Source organism: Heptranchias perlo, unplaced genomic scaffold (assembly GCF_035084215.1).
Source record: "Heptranchias perlo isolate sHepPer1 unplaced genomic scaffold, sHepPer1.hap1 HAP1_SCAFFOLD_65, whole genome shotgun sequence".
Taxonomy (NCBI): domain Eukaryota; kingdom Metazoa; phylum Chordata; class Chondrichthyes; order Hexanchiformes; family Hexanchidae; genus Heptranchias; species Heptranchias perlo.
Window position 1 is genome coordinate 1,568,580 of NW_027139677.1, and position 16,125 is coordinate 1,584,704.

The 16,125-nt window shown below is 44.6% G+C and overlaps 1 protein-coding gene across 1 annotated transcript; it reads right to left on the reverse strand.

The window, feature by feature from the left end:
- Positions 1-8,681: 8,681 nt before the first annotated feature.
- Positions 8,682-15,702, reverse strand: LOC137318094 (erythroblast NAD(P)(+)--arginine ADP-ribosyltransferase-like). The gene is made up of 3 exons (XM_067981068.1): positions 15,621-15,702; positions 11,990-12,121; positions 8,682-10,966 (listed from the first exon to the last, which is right to left on the reverse strand). Exons 2-3 carry the CDS (start codon positions 12,033-12,035, stop codon positions 10,122-10,124), a joined length of 891 nt encoding a protein of 296 aa, XP_067837169.1. The 5' UTR covers positions 12,036-12,121; positions 15,621-15,702; the 3' UTR covers positions 8,682-10,121.
- Between the last annotated feature and the right edge of the window lie 423 nt (positions 15,703-16,125).

A 16,125-nucleotide genomic window follows, 5' to 3' on the forward strand; every position in this document is an offset into this window, starting at 1 on the left:
AAAGATTTAAAGTAATTGGTAGGAGGATCAGAGGGGAGTTGAGGAGAAATTTTTCACCCAGAGGGTGGTGGTGGTCTGTAACTCACTGCCTGGAAGGTTAGTAGAGGCAGAAACCCTGATCACATTTAAACAGTACTTGGATGTGAACTTGAAGTGCCGTAACCTACAAGGCTACGGACCAAGTGATAAAAGTGGGATTAGGCCGGACTGCTCTTTTTCAGCAGGCACAGACAAGATGGGCCGAATATCGTAACTTTCTATGATTCTATGCAGACCGTGAACCCTTCCCTCCTGCTCCAGCCGCACTTTGACCTGCCTCATAATTCCCTCCTTAATCTGCCCAGTGCAAAACTATCTGGATATCATATACTCGAAGCCTGTTTTTGAGCCTTGTGCTGAAATCTTATTATTCCCCCTATAAACGTATTTCCATCCGTGTTATTGGTTTCAAGCATGGCTATTTTCTGCACTCCTTTCCTTCCTAAAGATGGACCCACCTGTTCCACGATGTTCTTCCCTCTGGCGCCAAGGAGGCAACTTATCATTCGTGTCCTGCACAGCTGCAGAAGGGTTGGTCTATTGCCCTGACCACACAATCTCCTCCCAGTATCGCTTTCCATTTCCTGTGCCACACCTGCCTCTCACTTCCGCTCCACTCGGGGTGTCCCCCTACTCCCTGGTCTCACACTGTTACACAGGAAGACCTTCCTCTGATCACTGTCTCTATCCACCTTACAGTCTCCAACACCAGTTATCTATTGGACAGTTCCACTACTCAGGGGCTCCCTCCACCTGTGACTGCACTGCCTCTCCAGATGGTCACTCACTTCCCTCTGTCTACACAGTATCTGTGCTGTTACACCTTCCTGAGCTACAGGTTCTTGATCGTGATCTGGACCCTTTATCAGGACAGAAATTATATTTTGATGAATTTTCTTAACCTCCCTGTGTTCATTCTCATTCTTTTTGAAGATGTTGGATCTTCTCCACTGTTTGGACATTCAGCCATGGTGGTGACAGGCGTTTCCAGATTTCGATGCTTTGTAATAAATATAATATTAATCGGAGGCTTAGACAGACATATTAAAATGAGCAGGAGAACTTTGCCGTGTTAAACATGATATCAAGTCCCTCCTCCCCAATCAGTACAACAGCTGTTAGCTCTGGGATCGAGCATTTCCCGAGTGTAACCATCAACTCTCCACATCAGGTGCGACACAGACAGCTGCCCAGTGAAACCCAGTGAGTCTCGCTGATCTCCACAACCCAGTTCCAGACGGGCTCCCGACGGCTGAGACTCTGCACTGGGAGCACCCATTGGTAAGATTTACTCACAGTGCAGGACTTATTTCTGGGGTAGAGAATATTCAGGAGGGAGATATGGAGCGGTGGATAATTGATCAATTCAATGGTCCGTCACTCTGTTTCACAGATATTATTTTTATTCACAGATTGTGTTTAATATTTTTGATTTGTTGAGTTTTGATATTCAGTTATTCTTTTCTATAAACACGATATCTATCCACATCACACAATGTATCGGTGGATGTGATTCCTCTGGATTCTATGGACAGTAACATTGTCCGTGTGTTTATGCAGAGGTGTCCTGGCTGCTGCTTCTAATTGAACATATTTATCAGATCTCTCATGGTGTCAGCACCTGACTAATGAGCACTGTAGGAGGTGAGGAGATTTACCACTGTTCTAATATTAACACTAATGAGCACGGTAGGAGGTGAGGAAATTTACCACTGTTCTAATATTTACACCAATGAGCACTGTAGGAGGTGAGGAGATTTACCACCGTTCTAATATTAACACTAATGAGCACTGTCGGCGGTTAAGAGATTTACCAATGTTCTAATATTAATACTAATGAGCACTGTAGGAGGTAAGGAGATTTTCCACTGTTCTAATATTAACATTAATGAGCACTGCAGGAGGTGAGGAGATTTAACACTGTTCTAATATTAACACTAATGAGCACTGTAGGAGGTGAGGAGATTTCCAACTGTTCTAATATTAACAATTGTGTGTAATGTTATGGATGATGTAACTTTAAACAGTCAGGTGATGCGCAGTATTTCTGTTTTCAATATCTTTATCGGTCTTACATTCTCAGAAAACGCCAGCAAAATACAAGTGGTCGATTTGTATTCTGACATCCAGTGCTGGATGGGGAAAAATGTCCTCCAACTGAATATTGGGAAGACTGAAGCCATTGTCTTTTGTCCCCGCTGCAAACTACGTTCCCTCGCTCCCTACACCTTCCCTTTCCCTGGTCACTATGTGACTGATTGGACCATTCGCAACCTTGGCGTCCTATTTGACCCTGTGATGATCTTCCGACCACAAATCCGCTCTATCACCAAGACCGCCTACTTCCACCTCCACATCGTCACCTGTCTCCATCCTTGTCTCAGCTCGTCTGCTGCTGACACTCTGATCCACGCCTTTGTTACCTCCAGACTGCACTATACCAATGCTCTCCTGGCCGTCTCCCATCTTCCACCCTCCATAACCTTGAGCTCTGCCAAAACTCTGCTGCCCGTACCCTAACTCGCAACAAGTCCCCTTCACTCTTTACCCCCATACTCTCTGACCAACATTGGCTCCCGGTCCGGCAACGCCTTGATTTTAAAAAACACATTCTGGATTTCAAATGCCTCCACGGCCTCGCCCCTCCCTATCTCTGGAACCTCCTCCAGCCCTACAACCCCGATTTTAATCGCTCCGCCATTGGCGGCCGTGCCTTCAGCTGCCTCGGCTCCAAGTTCTGGAATTCCCTCCCTCACCCTCTCTGCGTCTGTCGCCTCCTCGAAGACGCTTCTTAAAACCTATCTCCTTGACCGAGCATTTGTTCATCTCTCCTAATATCTCCTGATGTGGCTCGGTGTGAGATTCTGTTTGATAAGCGCTCCCGTGAAGCGCCATGGGACGTTTTACTACGTTAAAGGCGCTAAATAAATGCAAGTTTTTGTCGAATTGTCGGCTGTTAGAAAATGAATATTCTCCATTTGTTTATGTGTGTGTGCCTCTGGTTGTGCTCACGCACGTCCGTCCAATCAAACTATCAGTCAGTGTATTTTCCTTTCGCCACTTTGGAAATGGAAAAGCGATTAAGTCTCGGATCAGTAATCGCTCTAAACTATAGTTGAAGTGATTTTCGGCATTAATTTGTAACAAAATTTGAGACTTGGTAAAATCCAGTTCCCTGATGTTTCAGTCACACTGACACGAGTAGAATAAAAACACAACAACAACTTGCATTTCCACCGCGTTTTAAACATCGAAAAACATCGTAAGGCGATTCACAGAAACCGAATCAGAGAAAAGCTGGGAACTGAATAAAGGAGGTAGAAGGAGGGGTGGTCAAAGGTTGGTCAAAGAAGTGGGTTTCAGGAGGATCTTAAAGGAGTAGAGGGAGGTGGAGAGGGTTATGGAGAGAATTACAGGTCATAGGGACCAGACAGCCGAAGGCACGGCCGCCGTAGGTGGGGTGAGAGAGTGAAATGCACAAGAGGCCAGAGTCGGTGGAACAGAGAGACCTTGGAGGTGGGGGGTTGTGGGGTTGGAGGAGGTTATAGAGACAGGGGGGACGAGACCACGAAGAGATTTTAAAATGAGGATGAGAGTTTTAATGTGGAGGTGCTGATCGGTGAGCAGGGTTTGGGATGCACTTAAGTTTACCGAGGGTGAAAGGAGAAAGGCCGGCCCAGAGAGTGTTGGAAAAATCGAGTGAACATGTGATAAAAGCATGGATGAGGGTTTCAGCAGCAGATGGGCTGAAGCAGGGATGAAGATGGGCGATGTTACGGGAGGTGGAAGTCGAGGCGGTCTTTGTGATGGAGAGAATATCGGGTCGGAAGCTCAGCTTGGCGTCAAATCGAACGCTGAGGTGGTGAACAGTTTGGTTCAATCTGAGACATTGACTGGGACGAACAGAATTCGTGGCGGGGATCGAAGATCGTGTCGTCCGTCTTTCCAATGATTGATTGGAGAAATGTGTAACTCATCTAAGAATAGATGTCGGACAAGCAGCGTGACAAAGCAGAGGCTGTGTAGGTGTTGAGGGAGGAGGTGGACAAGGAGAACAGAGTGTTGTCAGCGTACATGTGAAAGTCGATCCATTGCCTTCGGATAATGTCTCCAAGGGGCAGCAAGAAAATGGGAAATAGGAGGGGGTGAGGATAGATCAATGGACACTCCCAGGGCAGGTTCAGCACGGAGTTTAGAAGAAGAGTAAAGCTCCCTCTACACTTCCCCATCAAACACTCCCAGGGCAGGTTCAACACGGGGTTTAGATGAAGAGTAAAGCTCCCTCTACACTGTCCCATCAAACACCCCCAGGGCAGGTAAAGCACGGGGTTGGATGAAGAGTAAAGCTCCCTCTACACTGCCCCAGCAAACACTCCCGGGGCAGGTTCTGCACGGGGTGAGATGAAGAGTAAGGCTCCCTCTACACTGTCCCATCAAACACTCCCAGGGCAGGTACAGTTTTAGATACAGAGTAAAGCTCCCTCTACACTGTCCCATCAAACACTCCCAGAGCAGGTACAGGGTTAGATACAGACTAAAGCTCCCTCTACACTTTCCCATCAAACACTCCCAGGGCAGGTACAGTTTTAGATACAGAGTAAAGTACCCTCTACACTGTCCCATCAAACACTCCCAGAGCAGGTACAGGGTTAGATACAGACTAAAGCTCCCTCTACACTGTCCCATCAAACACTCCCAGGGCAGCTACAGCACGGGTTTAGATACAGGTTACAGCTCCAACTACACTGTCCCACCAAAGACTCACAGGACAGCTACTGCCCCGAGTTAGATACAGAGTAAAGCTCCCTCTTCACTGTCCCATCAAACACTCCCAGGGCAGTTATAGCACGGAGTTAGATACAGAGTAAAGCTCCCTCTACACCGTGCCATCAAACACTCCCAGGGCAGGTACAGCTCGGAGTTACAGACAGAGTAATGTTACCTCTGCAATGTCCCATCAAACACTTTAAGTGCAGGTACAGCACAGGTTGGACACATTTCAGAGACCCCTCTACATTATCCTTACAATGCCTCTCTACCTCATAGCTTCCGATTTAAGTACAGTAAGTTTCAATGCAGACTAAAACCAATTATCTTTTTGTGCATGAATCGCAACATTTGAAAAGCACCGCTTAATATAAAAGTCTAATCTCCCCTTACCGATTGGACACTCAGCGGATCGATACTTCAGCAAAAGCGTTCGCGATGAGTCCCTTTGAAACAGAACACAAAGTTAAATTCTTTAGCTATTCATCCGCTACGTGTTGGGAGCCAAGGGCCATTAAGGATTTTTTGCTGTTAATCTGAAACTGATCTTTGATAGCGAGCCTTGTATGGAGAGGCCCAGGGGCAGATTTTCAGTTATTGCACGTTGGTAGCCTGGGCGCAGAGCAAACAGAGGAAAATCGGGCGATGACGTCCGCCCACACAGAATAGAGTCCGCCCCATTTTCCATCCAGCAGGTGATCCAATTCACCCAGAGTTAATAGAATAAATCCAGCCCGGTTATCGCTCCGCCCACGACATATCATTGCTTGTGAAACAGCATTCATTGCTTCATACGTTCACAGATGATGTCACTTCATAGCAGATACAGCGATGGAGAATAAGGAGTGGACACGACAGACCTGCTGTCAAGGTGGGGGAAGGAGCAGCTAAAACGTGCAGGCGCCCGAGGGCATTTTCATAGCAATTCCGTTTTATAGAAGGGTTACTAGTTCCAAGAATGATGAATAGGACACGGTAGCCAAGAAATACCCTGGGCAGTTGGATTGCGCAATCTGGGCGAGAGCTTTGAGCAAGGTATCAGCCGGAGGGGGCGATTAATAACGAGAAGATTGCACAGACTCTTCCAAAACCGTGAACTGCAATCCTTGAAGAGTGTGTTTTCTCCCAGGTGTCACGGTGTTCGGCAAAATGGAACAAATGCAGAAGGTCTTGCAAAAAACGGGGTTGAAGTCAGAACTAACAGAGGGAAGAATAGTATTCATCTGCTGTAAAGCGGGATTACTAAATTATATCAACACACTGGATGGTAAACGTAGGAAATTTCCTAAACCAGCTTTAATTTTGTGATCTTTGTCTGAATTTCGAAGATGGCAGAATGTTTTTTGGAGATACCTGACAGATCCGCGGAATGAAGCACTTTTGGTGAAGCAAATCAGTTTCATTTTCTGGATTACTATCAGAAACTTACCCAGATAACACGGGAAGAAGCTAAAACTCACATTAGACAAAAATGTAAAGTGCAGAAACCGAGGGATCTGGAGTAAGAGAGATAGAAAAGAGCATCCATTGCTTCACATGTTCATAAGCACTTACCGTCATGCGTGTAAAATCGCCAATAATCTGAATATAAGGGATTTACTAACGACTGTGAACGTGAATGTAATAAATTTTGCAACAATTTTATTACATTTTGATTCATTCATTAAATATTTAGAACACGAGAATGTCACATTGGTGTTCAACTTTCAAACATTCATGTTTATTCGATATTATAAAATTGTTCCGTGTTAAATTAATTCGACCGTTTCACCTGTACAATTGTAGATATTACTGAGAATTAATTGACATTTTCAGTCAGTTATAATGTGCTGTGCTGCTATTTCTTCCGTTCTTTCTGAACAGTCCATACATGTGACTTACAGTTAATAATCTAACATAGCGATTCGGTGTAAGGAACAAAAACTTTGAAATTCAGAGTAAGAGGGGTGGGGACGATTATGGACCGAAATGGAGACCTACCCATGAAGTCAGAGAGCATGGCTGAGGTACTAAACGAGTATTTTCCATCTGTCTTTATCAAGGAAGAAGATGCTGACAACTCACAATAAAAGGCGAGGTAGTTGAGATATTGGGTGTGATAAAAATTGATAAAGAGCAGGTACTAGAAAGGCTGGCTGTACTTAAAGTAGATAAGTCACCCGGTCCGGATGGGATACATCCTATGTTGCTGAGAGAAGTAAGGCTGGAAATTGCAGAGGTCCTGGCCATTACCCTCCAATCATCCTTCGATACGGGAAGACTGGAGAATTGCAAATGTTGCATCCTTGCTCAAAAATGGCTGTAAAGATAAACCCTGCAACCACAGGCCAGTCAGTTTAACCTCAGTGGTGGGGAAACTTTTATAAACCATGCTCTTGGACAAAATTAACAGTAACTTGGACAAGTGGGGATAAATTGAGGAAAGCCAGCACCGATTTGTTAAATGTATATCCTGTTGAACTAATCTGATAGAGATTTTTTGATGAGATAACAGAAAGGGCTGATGAGGGCAATGCTGCTGATGTGGTTTATATGGACTTCCAAAAGGCGTTTGACAAAGTGCCACCTAACAGGCGCGTCAACAAAGTTGAAGCCCATAGAATAAAAGGGACAGTGGCAGCATGGATATGAAATTGACTATGTGACAGGAAACAAATAGTACTGGTGAACGGTTGTTGTTCGGACTGGAGGGAGGTGGACATTGGTGTTCCCCAGGGGTCCGTGATGGGACCATTCCTTTTCTTGATATATATCAATGACTTGCACATGTGTTTACGGGGCACAATTTTAAAATTTGCAGATGACCCAAAACTTGGAAGTGCAGGGAATAGTGAGGAGGATAGTAATAGACTTTAAGAGGATATAGAGAGGCTGATGGAATGGGCGGACGCGTGGCAGATTAAATTTAACGCAGATAATTACGAAGTGATACATTTTGGCACAAATGACGTGGAGGGGCAAAATAAAGTAATTGTTACAATTCTAAAAGGGGTACAGGAACAGAGACACCTGGGGCTATATGTGCGAAATCTTTGATGGTGGCAGGGCAGGTTGAGAAAGCGATTAAAAAAGCATACGGGATCCTGGGCTTTATAAATACAGGCAAAGAATACAAAAGCAAGGAATCTATATTGAAATTTTATAAAACAATGGTTCAACCACAACTCTCTATTGTGTCCAATTCTGTGCACCACGTTGTAGGAAAGTTATGAAGGCCTTGGAGAGGGTGCAGAAAAGATTTACTGGAATGGTTCCAGGAATGAGAGACTTCAGTTACGTGGATAGACAGGAGAAGCTTGGGTTGTTCTCCTTGGAGCAGAGAAGGTGGAGAGGAGATTTGATAGAGGTATGCAAAATAATGAGGGGTCCAGACAGAGTAGATAGAGAGAAACTGTTCCCATTAGCGGAAGGGTCAAGAACCAGAAGCCAAAGATTTAAGGTGATTGGCAAAAGAACCAAAGACGATATGAAGAAAAACTTTTTTACACAGCGAGTGGTTAGGACCTGGAATTCGTTGCCCGAGGGGGTGGTGGAGGCAGATTCAATCGCGGCCTTCAAAAGGGTACTGGATAAGAACTTGAAAGAAAAATAATTGCAGGGCTACAGGAAAAGGGCGAAGGAATGGGACTCGCTGGATTGCTCTTGCAGAGAGCCGGCACAGAGTGCTGGGCCTAATGGCCTGCTTCTTTGCTGTAACCATTCTACGGTTCATATTTTTGAAATTACTTGCACAATATTTCCAGATAAGTTAATGTACAACAATCACCCACAGAATCCATCAGTGCACAACAACACAAATAATTTACCAATGAACAATTTGAATAATTTAAAAACAATTTTAATAGGATATCAGATCCAGTACATCACATAGTGGCGAAAATAACATTTTATGTTGTACCGATAAAGGTGAGGAAATATAATTATTGAGCACATTATGGACAGTATTTAGAATCATGTTCGGAATCACGAACTCCCAGCCCACGAATACCATTGGTTACATGGAGTGCAGCATTCTCTCCACATTCCCCGGACACCGTGTCCCAACTTGTACATTGGATTGGCATCGAGTGCTTTCAGGTCTGGTACAGCACCAGTTAGATACTGCTAGAGCTCCCTCTGCATAATGATTACAGCTTGTCTTCATTTTACTCCCTGAATCAGCATGGGCCGCTCCCAGAACAGAACGACACAGGTTAGATGCAATGCAGAACGACTTGTATATTGCCCCCGACAGTCAACCTGGGAACCACGATTAAAACGCATGTATTGAAATTAGAACGAGTTTCACAGAACTACACCAAATGCAAATAATTTTTTGAATTTGTCTATCAAAACCATGAACGGATTTGACAGAGTAAATACGGAGAAGCTGTTTCCAGTGACAGAAGGATCGGTAAATAAAGGGCATCGATTTAGGGTGATTGGCAACAGAGCCAGTGGAAGCAAGCGGAAACATAGTTTTATGCAGTGAGTTTTAATGAAGTGGCACTGCCTGAAAGGGCGGTGGAAGCAGATTCAATAGTAACTTTCAAAAGGAATTGGATAAATTCTAGGTAGGAAAAAAATACAGGACTATGGGGAGAGGGCAGGGGAATGGGACTAATTGGATAGCTCTTTCAAAGAGCCAGCACAGGCACGTTGGGGCGAATGGCTTCCTCCTGTGCTGTACCTACTGTGATACTATGATCTCACTATCGCGTTTATTGTGAAGTTTGTAGTGTGTTAATCTGCTCGCTCAACGATTCTATCAAGTGAATGGCTGGGCCATTCATTAAAGGGTGGCTCTAGATTGAACCCTTGGTCTCAACTAACTGGTGTGTTCCCAGAGAGATGAGCTTATCAGCAGCAGACTTTAGATAAGCAGTTGGTAAATCGCCCAGCGTTCTCTCTCCATGTGTCTGTCCGGTGACCAGTGCTGAAAGTGCGACATTGTGGAACTCCGTGAGGAGAAGATTGAGCCTCAATATAATTGCATAACGCTTTATCCTCATGGGTTATCCGGGCATGAAGGTTTTATTCAGATTCAGATTTGGGCTACGGACCATCAAGGTTGGATTCCGGTGGGAAGTTAGAGACAGATCGGTTTTACCTGCAGTTTCAGAAATTCCCATTAAATATCGGAATCGTGGACTGAGTCTTCAATGAGGGTGGAGGGAACCGAACAAGCGTTGATTCCGAGCTATAGATCCAGTGTGATTGGTTGCGATCGATTCTATTTGCGCCTGAGGCGACTGTAATTCATCAGCAAACCATATTACCCTTTGTTATGGAAGATTAGGGCAAGTTACAGCGAGCTGCAGGAATTTACTAACATTTTACACCGAGATGGAAACCAGAGCTGCCAGAATCCAGAAACCGCCTAATGCTGAAATTATAGCCCCCGCACTCCGCACCACCACGAGCTTCCCACCTTCGCCCTTTTCCACCTTTACATTGGTTCCCTGCAACCCGTCCCCCGTGAGTTCAATCTTAGTGCCATGTTCCATTGGAGATATCATTCCGACTCGAAACATCTCGTAAGGTAGAATCAGAATCTCCGTTTCACCAGGAAGACACGAGCATTCTTGGATTGGGGTACCGTAACCTGTGGATATTTCGAACATCGTGTTCGTGTTTATGTTCTTGTCAAAGAAGCTAAGAGCAACCTGTTCATCAAGAGAGGAAGAAGCAAAGTATCCAAATCGGACCGTTGCTCCTTCCTCAGCCTCAGCCTGCTTCTTAATCCCTCTGAAAGTGTGATGTGATTTATTGCCGGAATCCACTCTTAGTTTTTGGAGGGCAGTGGATAGAAGATAATGGAAACTTTTAAAGTTGAAATTCTTCGCGTAGATTGAGTCGGTAGCTCCGTACCGCCTAACGGCTTCATTGAACATTTTGTAGAACACGTTTCCCTTCGGTTTTTCTAGAGTATAGGCATAAACCGCTAACATGTGCTCTCTTTTCAGTCCACTCGGTACCTTGCATTTCATGTTACTCTCTGCAATCTTCCAAACTTCATCAAACGTTCCATTCTCCCTCTCTTTTTGGATGTAGTTTATTGCGATTTCATCTGATTCCGGACTTTGGGTGAATATATAAGCTGCAGAGTTTGGCGCCATGTCCAGATCGATGACATTTTTCTCGTTCTTTTCGCTGACGCTGACAGCAAGAATGTCCTGGTCTGTAAAACAAAGCAGGAATCTGACCAATCTACATCAACACTTTATAGACACATTTAGAATATGACCCAAACTGCGGGACACCGTCCAAGTTACAAAGAGGAAGGAAGAACGTGAGATAAATGGGATGGAAACGCGAAGCTTTGATCGTATAAACCTTGAGATATTTGGGAGAAGGAAAGATGATGGTGGTCATTGGGGAAATTTCCGGATTTTCTGCATGGGCGAGAGCAGACAGCGAATTTTGGCAGTGAGAATAAGGCGCTGGTTATCGAACCTTCCCGATTTTCCTTCCATTAACTTAAAGGGAAGCTCAATCAGCTGGGCTCTGTTCCCTGCCTCGATTCGCCCGCCAGATTCTCGGTCCGTTTTCCGTTCACGAGGAGCTGAGAAGAATAAGAGGTGATCTTATTGAAACATATAAGATACTGAGGGAACTCGGGGGGGGGGGGGGGTAGATGCTGAGAGGATGTTTCCCCTTGTGGGCGAGACTAGAACTCGGGGTCTCCCATTTAAGCTGGAGATGAGGAGAAACCTTTTCTCTCAGAGGGTCGTGAGTCTGTAGAACTCCCTTCCCCAGAGAGCGGTGAAAGCGGAGTCATTGAATATTTTTAAGGCTGAGTTGGATAGATTCCTGATTTACAAGGGAGTCAAAGGTTACAGTAGGTAGACGGGAAAGTATGGTTGAGGTGACAATCAGTTCATCCAAGATCTTATCAAATGGCAGAGCAGGCTCGAGGGGCCGAATAGCCTGCTCTTAATTGGTATGTTTGTTTGTTAAAGCCCTGGCGGTGAAGACGGAAATCTGTTCCCAGGTGTTCCACAGATGTGCGGTCCACGAAAAGGTTGTCCAGTTACATCAGTGCGGCGAGTTTTCCTTCCAATACAATGAGGATTGTTGGTTTCAATACCTCACCGTTTGAAAAACAAGGACATTTGATACGAAGAAAATCAACAGAATCAAGAGCATTAGATACAAACATCGAGATTTTTAATCGGCTTGAATGAAGAATGCAGATACTTACAATTAGAACACAGGGCAATAAGCAGAGTAAGAACCAAAGAGCGCATTGTTTCTGCCTTCTGTTCCCCGTCCGTCCAAGTGAACTCACTCCTGTCCCTCTGATCAGTTTCTCTTCAGGATCTGGACTTTTATTCTGAAGAAGTGCAGCAGAATTTGTACAGTTAACATTCGGCCCAGTAACACTGAAACTGAAACGAGTAGTCCTTGGTTCGATATGAGTGTGATCTAATTTACTTATTAATGGCCCTAGAACCTGGTAAATAATTAGCTGAATACTGCGTCCGACCTCCAGATTGCTAGATTTATAGCTGATGTTTTAAGGTCCGTCTGCAAACTGTGAATTCTATATATAATATCACAATATAATGAACTTAGAATTGGACTTGTGCACAACTTAGGTCGTTTAATCCGAGATCCCACGCCGCCAGCCGGGTATCGCAGGAACCGATTGCTTTCTTGGAAAATCACGAACGAACATTCGAACATTTTCGGGGTGTTCAAATCATTGGGCAGAAAACAGGAACATCTCCCCCCGAGTTTCTGACAAGCCGCCAAATGGGCGAGAAGCACCCTTGGTGACGCGATTGGTGAAGAGATATTAAGATAGGGTGGGGGCAAGGCCATGTCGGATTTGAAAAGGGGCGTGAGGATTGTAAGTCCAACGCATGTTGGACTTATATTAGAACAGGAAGTGATAGCTACCTGAAAATGTAAATTTATCATCATTAATAACCACAAGTGTACAGGTGAAACAATGGAATAAAATTAACACGGAACAAATTCATAATATCATCTCGTGCACATAGCCGACTCTCCCATTTCATTATCCATGGCAGCAATTTAAAACTTCGACTCATGGAATCATAGAAAGGTTTCAGCACGGAAGGAGGCCATTTGGCCAATCGAGTCCACGCTGGCTCAATGAAAGAGCAATCCAGCAGATCCTACTCCCTCATTTTTTTTTCTTTCAAGTATTTATCCAGTTCCCTTTTGAAGGCCACGATTGAATCTGCCTCCACCACCTCCTCGAGCAGAGCCTTCCGGATCCCAACCAGTTGCTGTCTAAAAAAGTTTTTCCTCATGTCATCTTTGGTTCTTTTGCCAATCACCTTAAATCAATGACCTCTGGTTCTTGACTCTTCCGCCAATGGGAACAGTTTCTCTCTGTCTACTCTGTCTGGACCCTTCATTATTTTGAATACCTGTATCAAATCTCCTCGCAACCGTATCTGTTCCAAGGAGAACAACCCCAGCTTCTCCAGTCTATCCCTGTAACTAAAGTCCCTCATCTCTAGAATCATTCCAGTAAATCTGTTCTGCACCCTTTCTAAGGCCTTCACATCTTCCCTAAAGTGAGACAATACTCCAGTTGTGGCCAAGCCAATGTTTTATCAAGGTTCATCATGGCTTCCATACTTTTGTATTCTCTGCCTCTATTTATAAAGCCCAGGATCCCCAATGCTTTTTTAACTGCGTTCTCAACCTGCCCTGCCAACTTCATTGATTTGTGAACGTATACCCCCAGATCTCTCTGTTCCTTTACCCATTTATAATTGTGCACTCTCGTTTATATTGCCTCTCCTCCTTCATCCTGCCTAAATTTATCAATTCGCATTATTCTGCGCGAAATTTCATCTGCCACGTGTCCACCCATGCCACCAGCCTGTCTATATCCTCTTGAAGTCTATCACTATCCTCCTCACTGTTCACTACCCTTTCAAGTTTTATGTCATCTGCAAATTTTGAATTTCAAGTCATTAATATATATCATGAAAAGCAGTGGACCTCGGAGCGATCCCTGGGAGACACCACTCTATATCTCCCTCCAGTCCGAAAATCTACCGTTTACCTCTACTCACTGTTTCCTGTCCCTTTTTTTCCATGGGCCGCAATCTTGATGATAAACCTGCCGTGTGGCACTTTATCAAACGCCTTTTGAAAGTCCATATACACCACATCAACTGCATTGCCCTCATCGACCCTCTCGTTACCTCATCAATAAACTCTATCAGGTTGTGGAGGTTTTCCAGGCGCTGGCCCATAGCACATGTCGCGAAATTGCGCTTTCTGGGCCCGAGATTTGCCACTCACAAATTTCAAGAAGAAAATCGCAGGCGGCCAGTGGACAATAGCGCTCCTGCCGGTGCCGACCTGTTGCTGAAGCGCCCATGATGTAAATTCATCCTTTGCTTCCATGGATGTGTATAGCACAGAAGGAAACCATCATGCCACCGTGTTTGTACCGGCTGTTTGCGAGGAAAATCTAAACAAATCCCATTCTCCCGCGCTCTCCCATTGCCCTGCATTAGACAGAAACAATTTCATGCATCGGCTTTTCACCTGACGCATTGCCATTTGAATGTTCCGTCCCCTTGTTCTGTTTTGCTCGAATGGAGTGAAGATTCGTTCCTTGCCCGCGTTGAACACAAAGAAAGGAATTGATAGGGTATAACAGAGAAAGAATGTTCGCCCTGGGCAAATCAGTACAAGCAGGCAGAATATTAAATGAGCCAACAATTTAACCCAAGAATTAAAACTAAAGTTAATTCTGTATTTCATTGCAGCTCAGTCCCTTCATCTCACGTCTCACATGTCTCAATTAACACTGGAATCCTTCCTGAGCCTTTTTTTTCTTCCTGGGGCAGGAATCCAAAGCTGAACACACTGAGTTCTAACTGGGAAACTTAAACATTGGAGCGGTATTTCATTCTACTTTATTCTGCAACTCCCAATATCTCATCCGGGCTTTGAGTATTTTATTCAGAATTGAGAATCGTGGAACCTTACAACGCAGAAGGAGGCCATTCGGTCCATCGTGCCTGTGCTGGCTCTTTGTAAGGAGTATCGAATAAGTCCCACTTCCGTCGTCTCTCCCCACAAATATGCAACTTCTTCCTTTTCATGTTTATATCCAATTCCACTTTTAATTGTAATATTAAATCTGCTTCCAGCACCGTTTCAAGTCGTGCATTCCAGATCATAACAAGTCGATGCGTAAAAAAACACCTCAAACCGCCACTGGATATTTTGCCAATTATGTTAAATCTGTGTCCTCTGCTGAACGACCCTCCTGCCAATGAAAACAGTTTCTCCTTATTTACTCTCTCGAAACACTTCATTGTTTTGACATCCTCTATTAAATCTCCTCTTGACCTTCTCTGCTCTAAAGATGGAAAGACCTGCATCTACAACTTGAAACTAACTTTTAATCATTTCTGTTGTGACCATCTCGCATAATTCCCTATTCACTCTGTACTCCCATCTGTAACTCTTAAATCCAAAGTGTACTCTCTCACATTGTGCAAAACTACTTCTCAAATCCCGCTGCGGTCTGCTTGAGCTGCAGAGGTTGGATGAACACTCTGGAGTCCGTGTTCCCGGTTCCTCTCCCTGGACCCCTCTTAAAATGAGTACGATGGTGTGGAACAGGAGCGGGCTGAGCTGGGAGTCCCCGATGTTAAATAGACCGCCCTCCGTCACTGTCCGAGCGCACAGTTAGAGAATAGTTATTGCAGCGAGGAACATGATGCTCACAGTGGCCCGTGGAACATAATCTCACCGGGAGAAGTCGGCTTTAAACAGCAAGAGTAAGGAGACACAGGACACAGGATTAGAAGGTACATTGACCTTACCTTGATCCCGCCGGATATTCCGTCTCAGCTTCCGTGTAGAGTCGGCACTTTCTGCCTTTGGAAGTTCAATGCAGCCAATTCCTGTTTTTTTTCAGAAGAAATCAATGTTTGATCATTTGATCTGATCCTTGTTGTATGTGATTTATACCCGAGTGTCACCCTCTGGGGAAAGAGGCTTTCTGCTCTGAGGTTGTTTTTCCGTCTGATCCTTGTTATCTGAGATTTATACCCGAGTTTCACCCTCTGGGGAAAGAGGCTTTCTGCTCTGAGGTTGTTTTTCCATCTGATCCTTGTTATCTGAGATTTATACCCGAGTTTCACCCTCTGGGGAAAGAGGCTTTCTACTCTGAGATTGTGTTTTTCATCTAAAGATCTTTTATTTTTAGAAAAAGGAGATGCGTTTTCTGGTAAAAAAAAAACGAGCCTAAACGGTGCGACAAATCCTCAACGCGTTCAACAGTGAACAATGTTAGTTGGAACCTTTTCTTTACCACTTCCTGGTCAG

Excerpts from the sequence above, each read along its gene's own strand:
- LOC137318094 (XM_067981068.1), bottom strand. The coding sequence starts at position 12,035 with ATGCGCTCTTTGGTTCTTACTCTGCTTATTGCCCTGTGTTCTAATT. Across the intron at positions 10,967-11,989 it reads TATTGCCCTGTGTTCTAATT|ACCAGGACATTCTTGCTGTC; the intron begins GTAAGTATCTGC and ends TTTGTTTTACAG.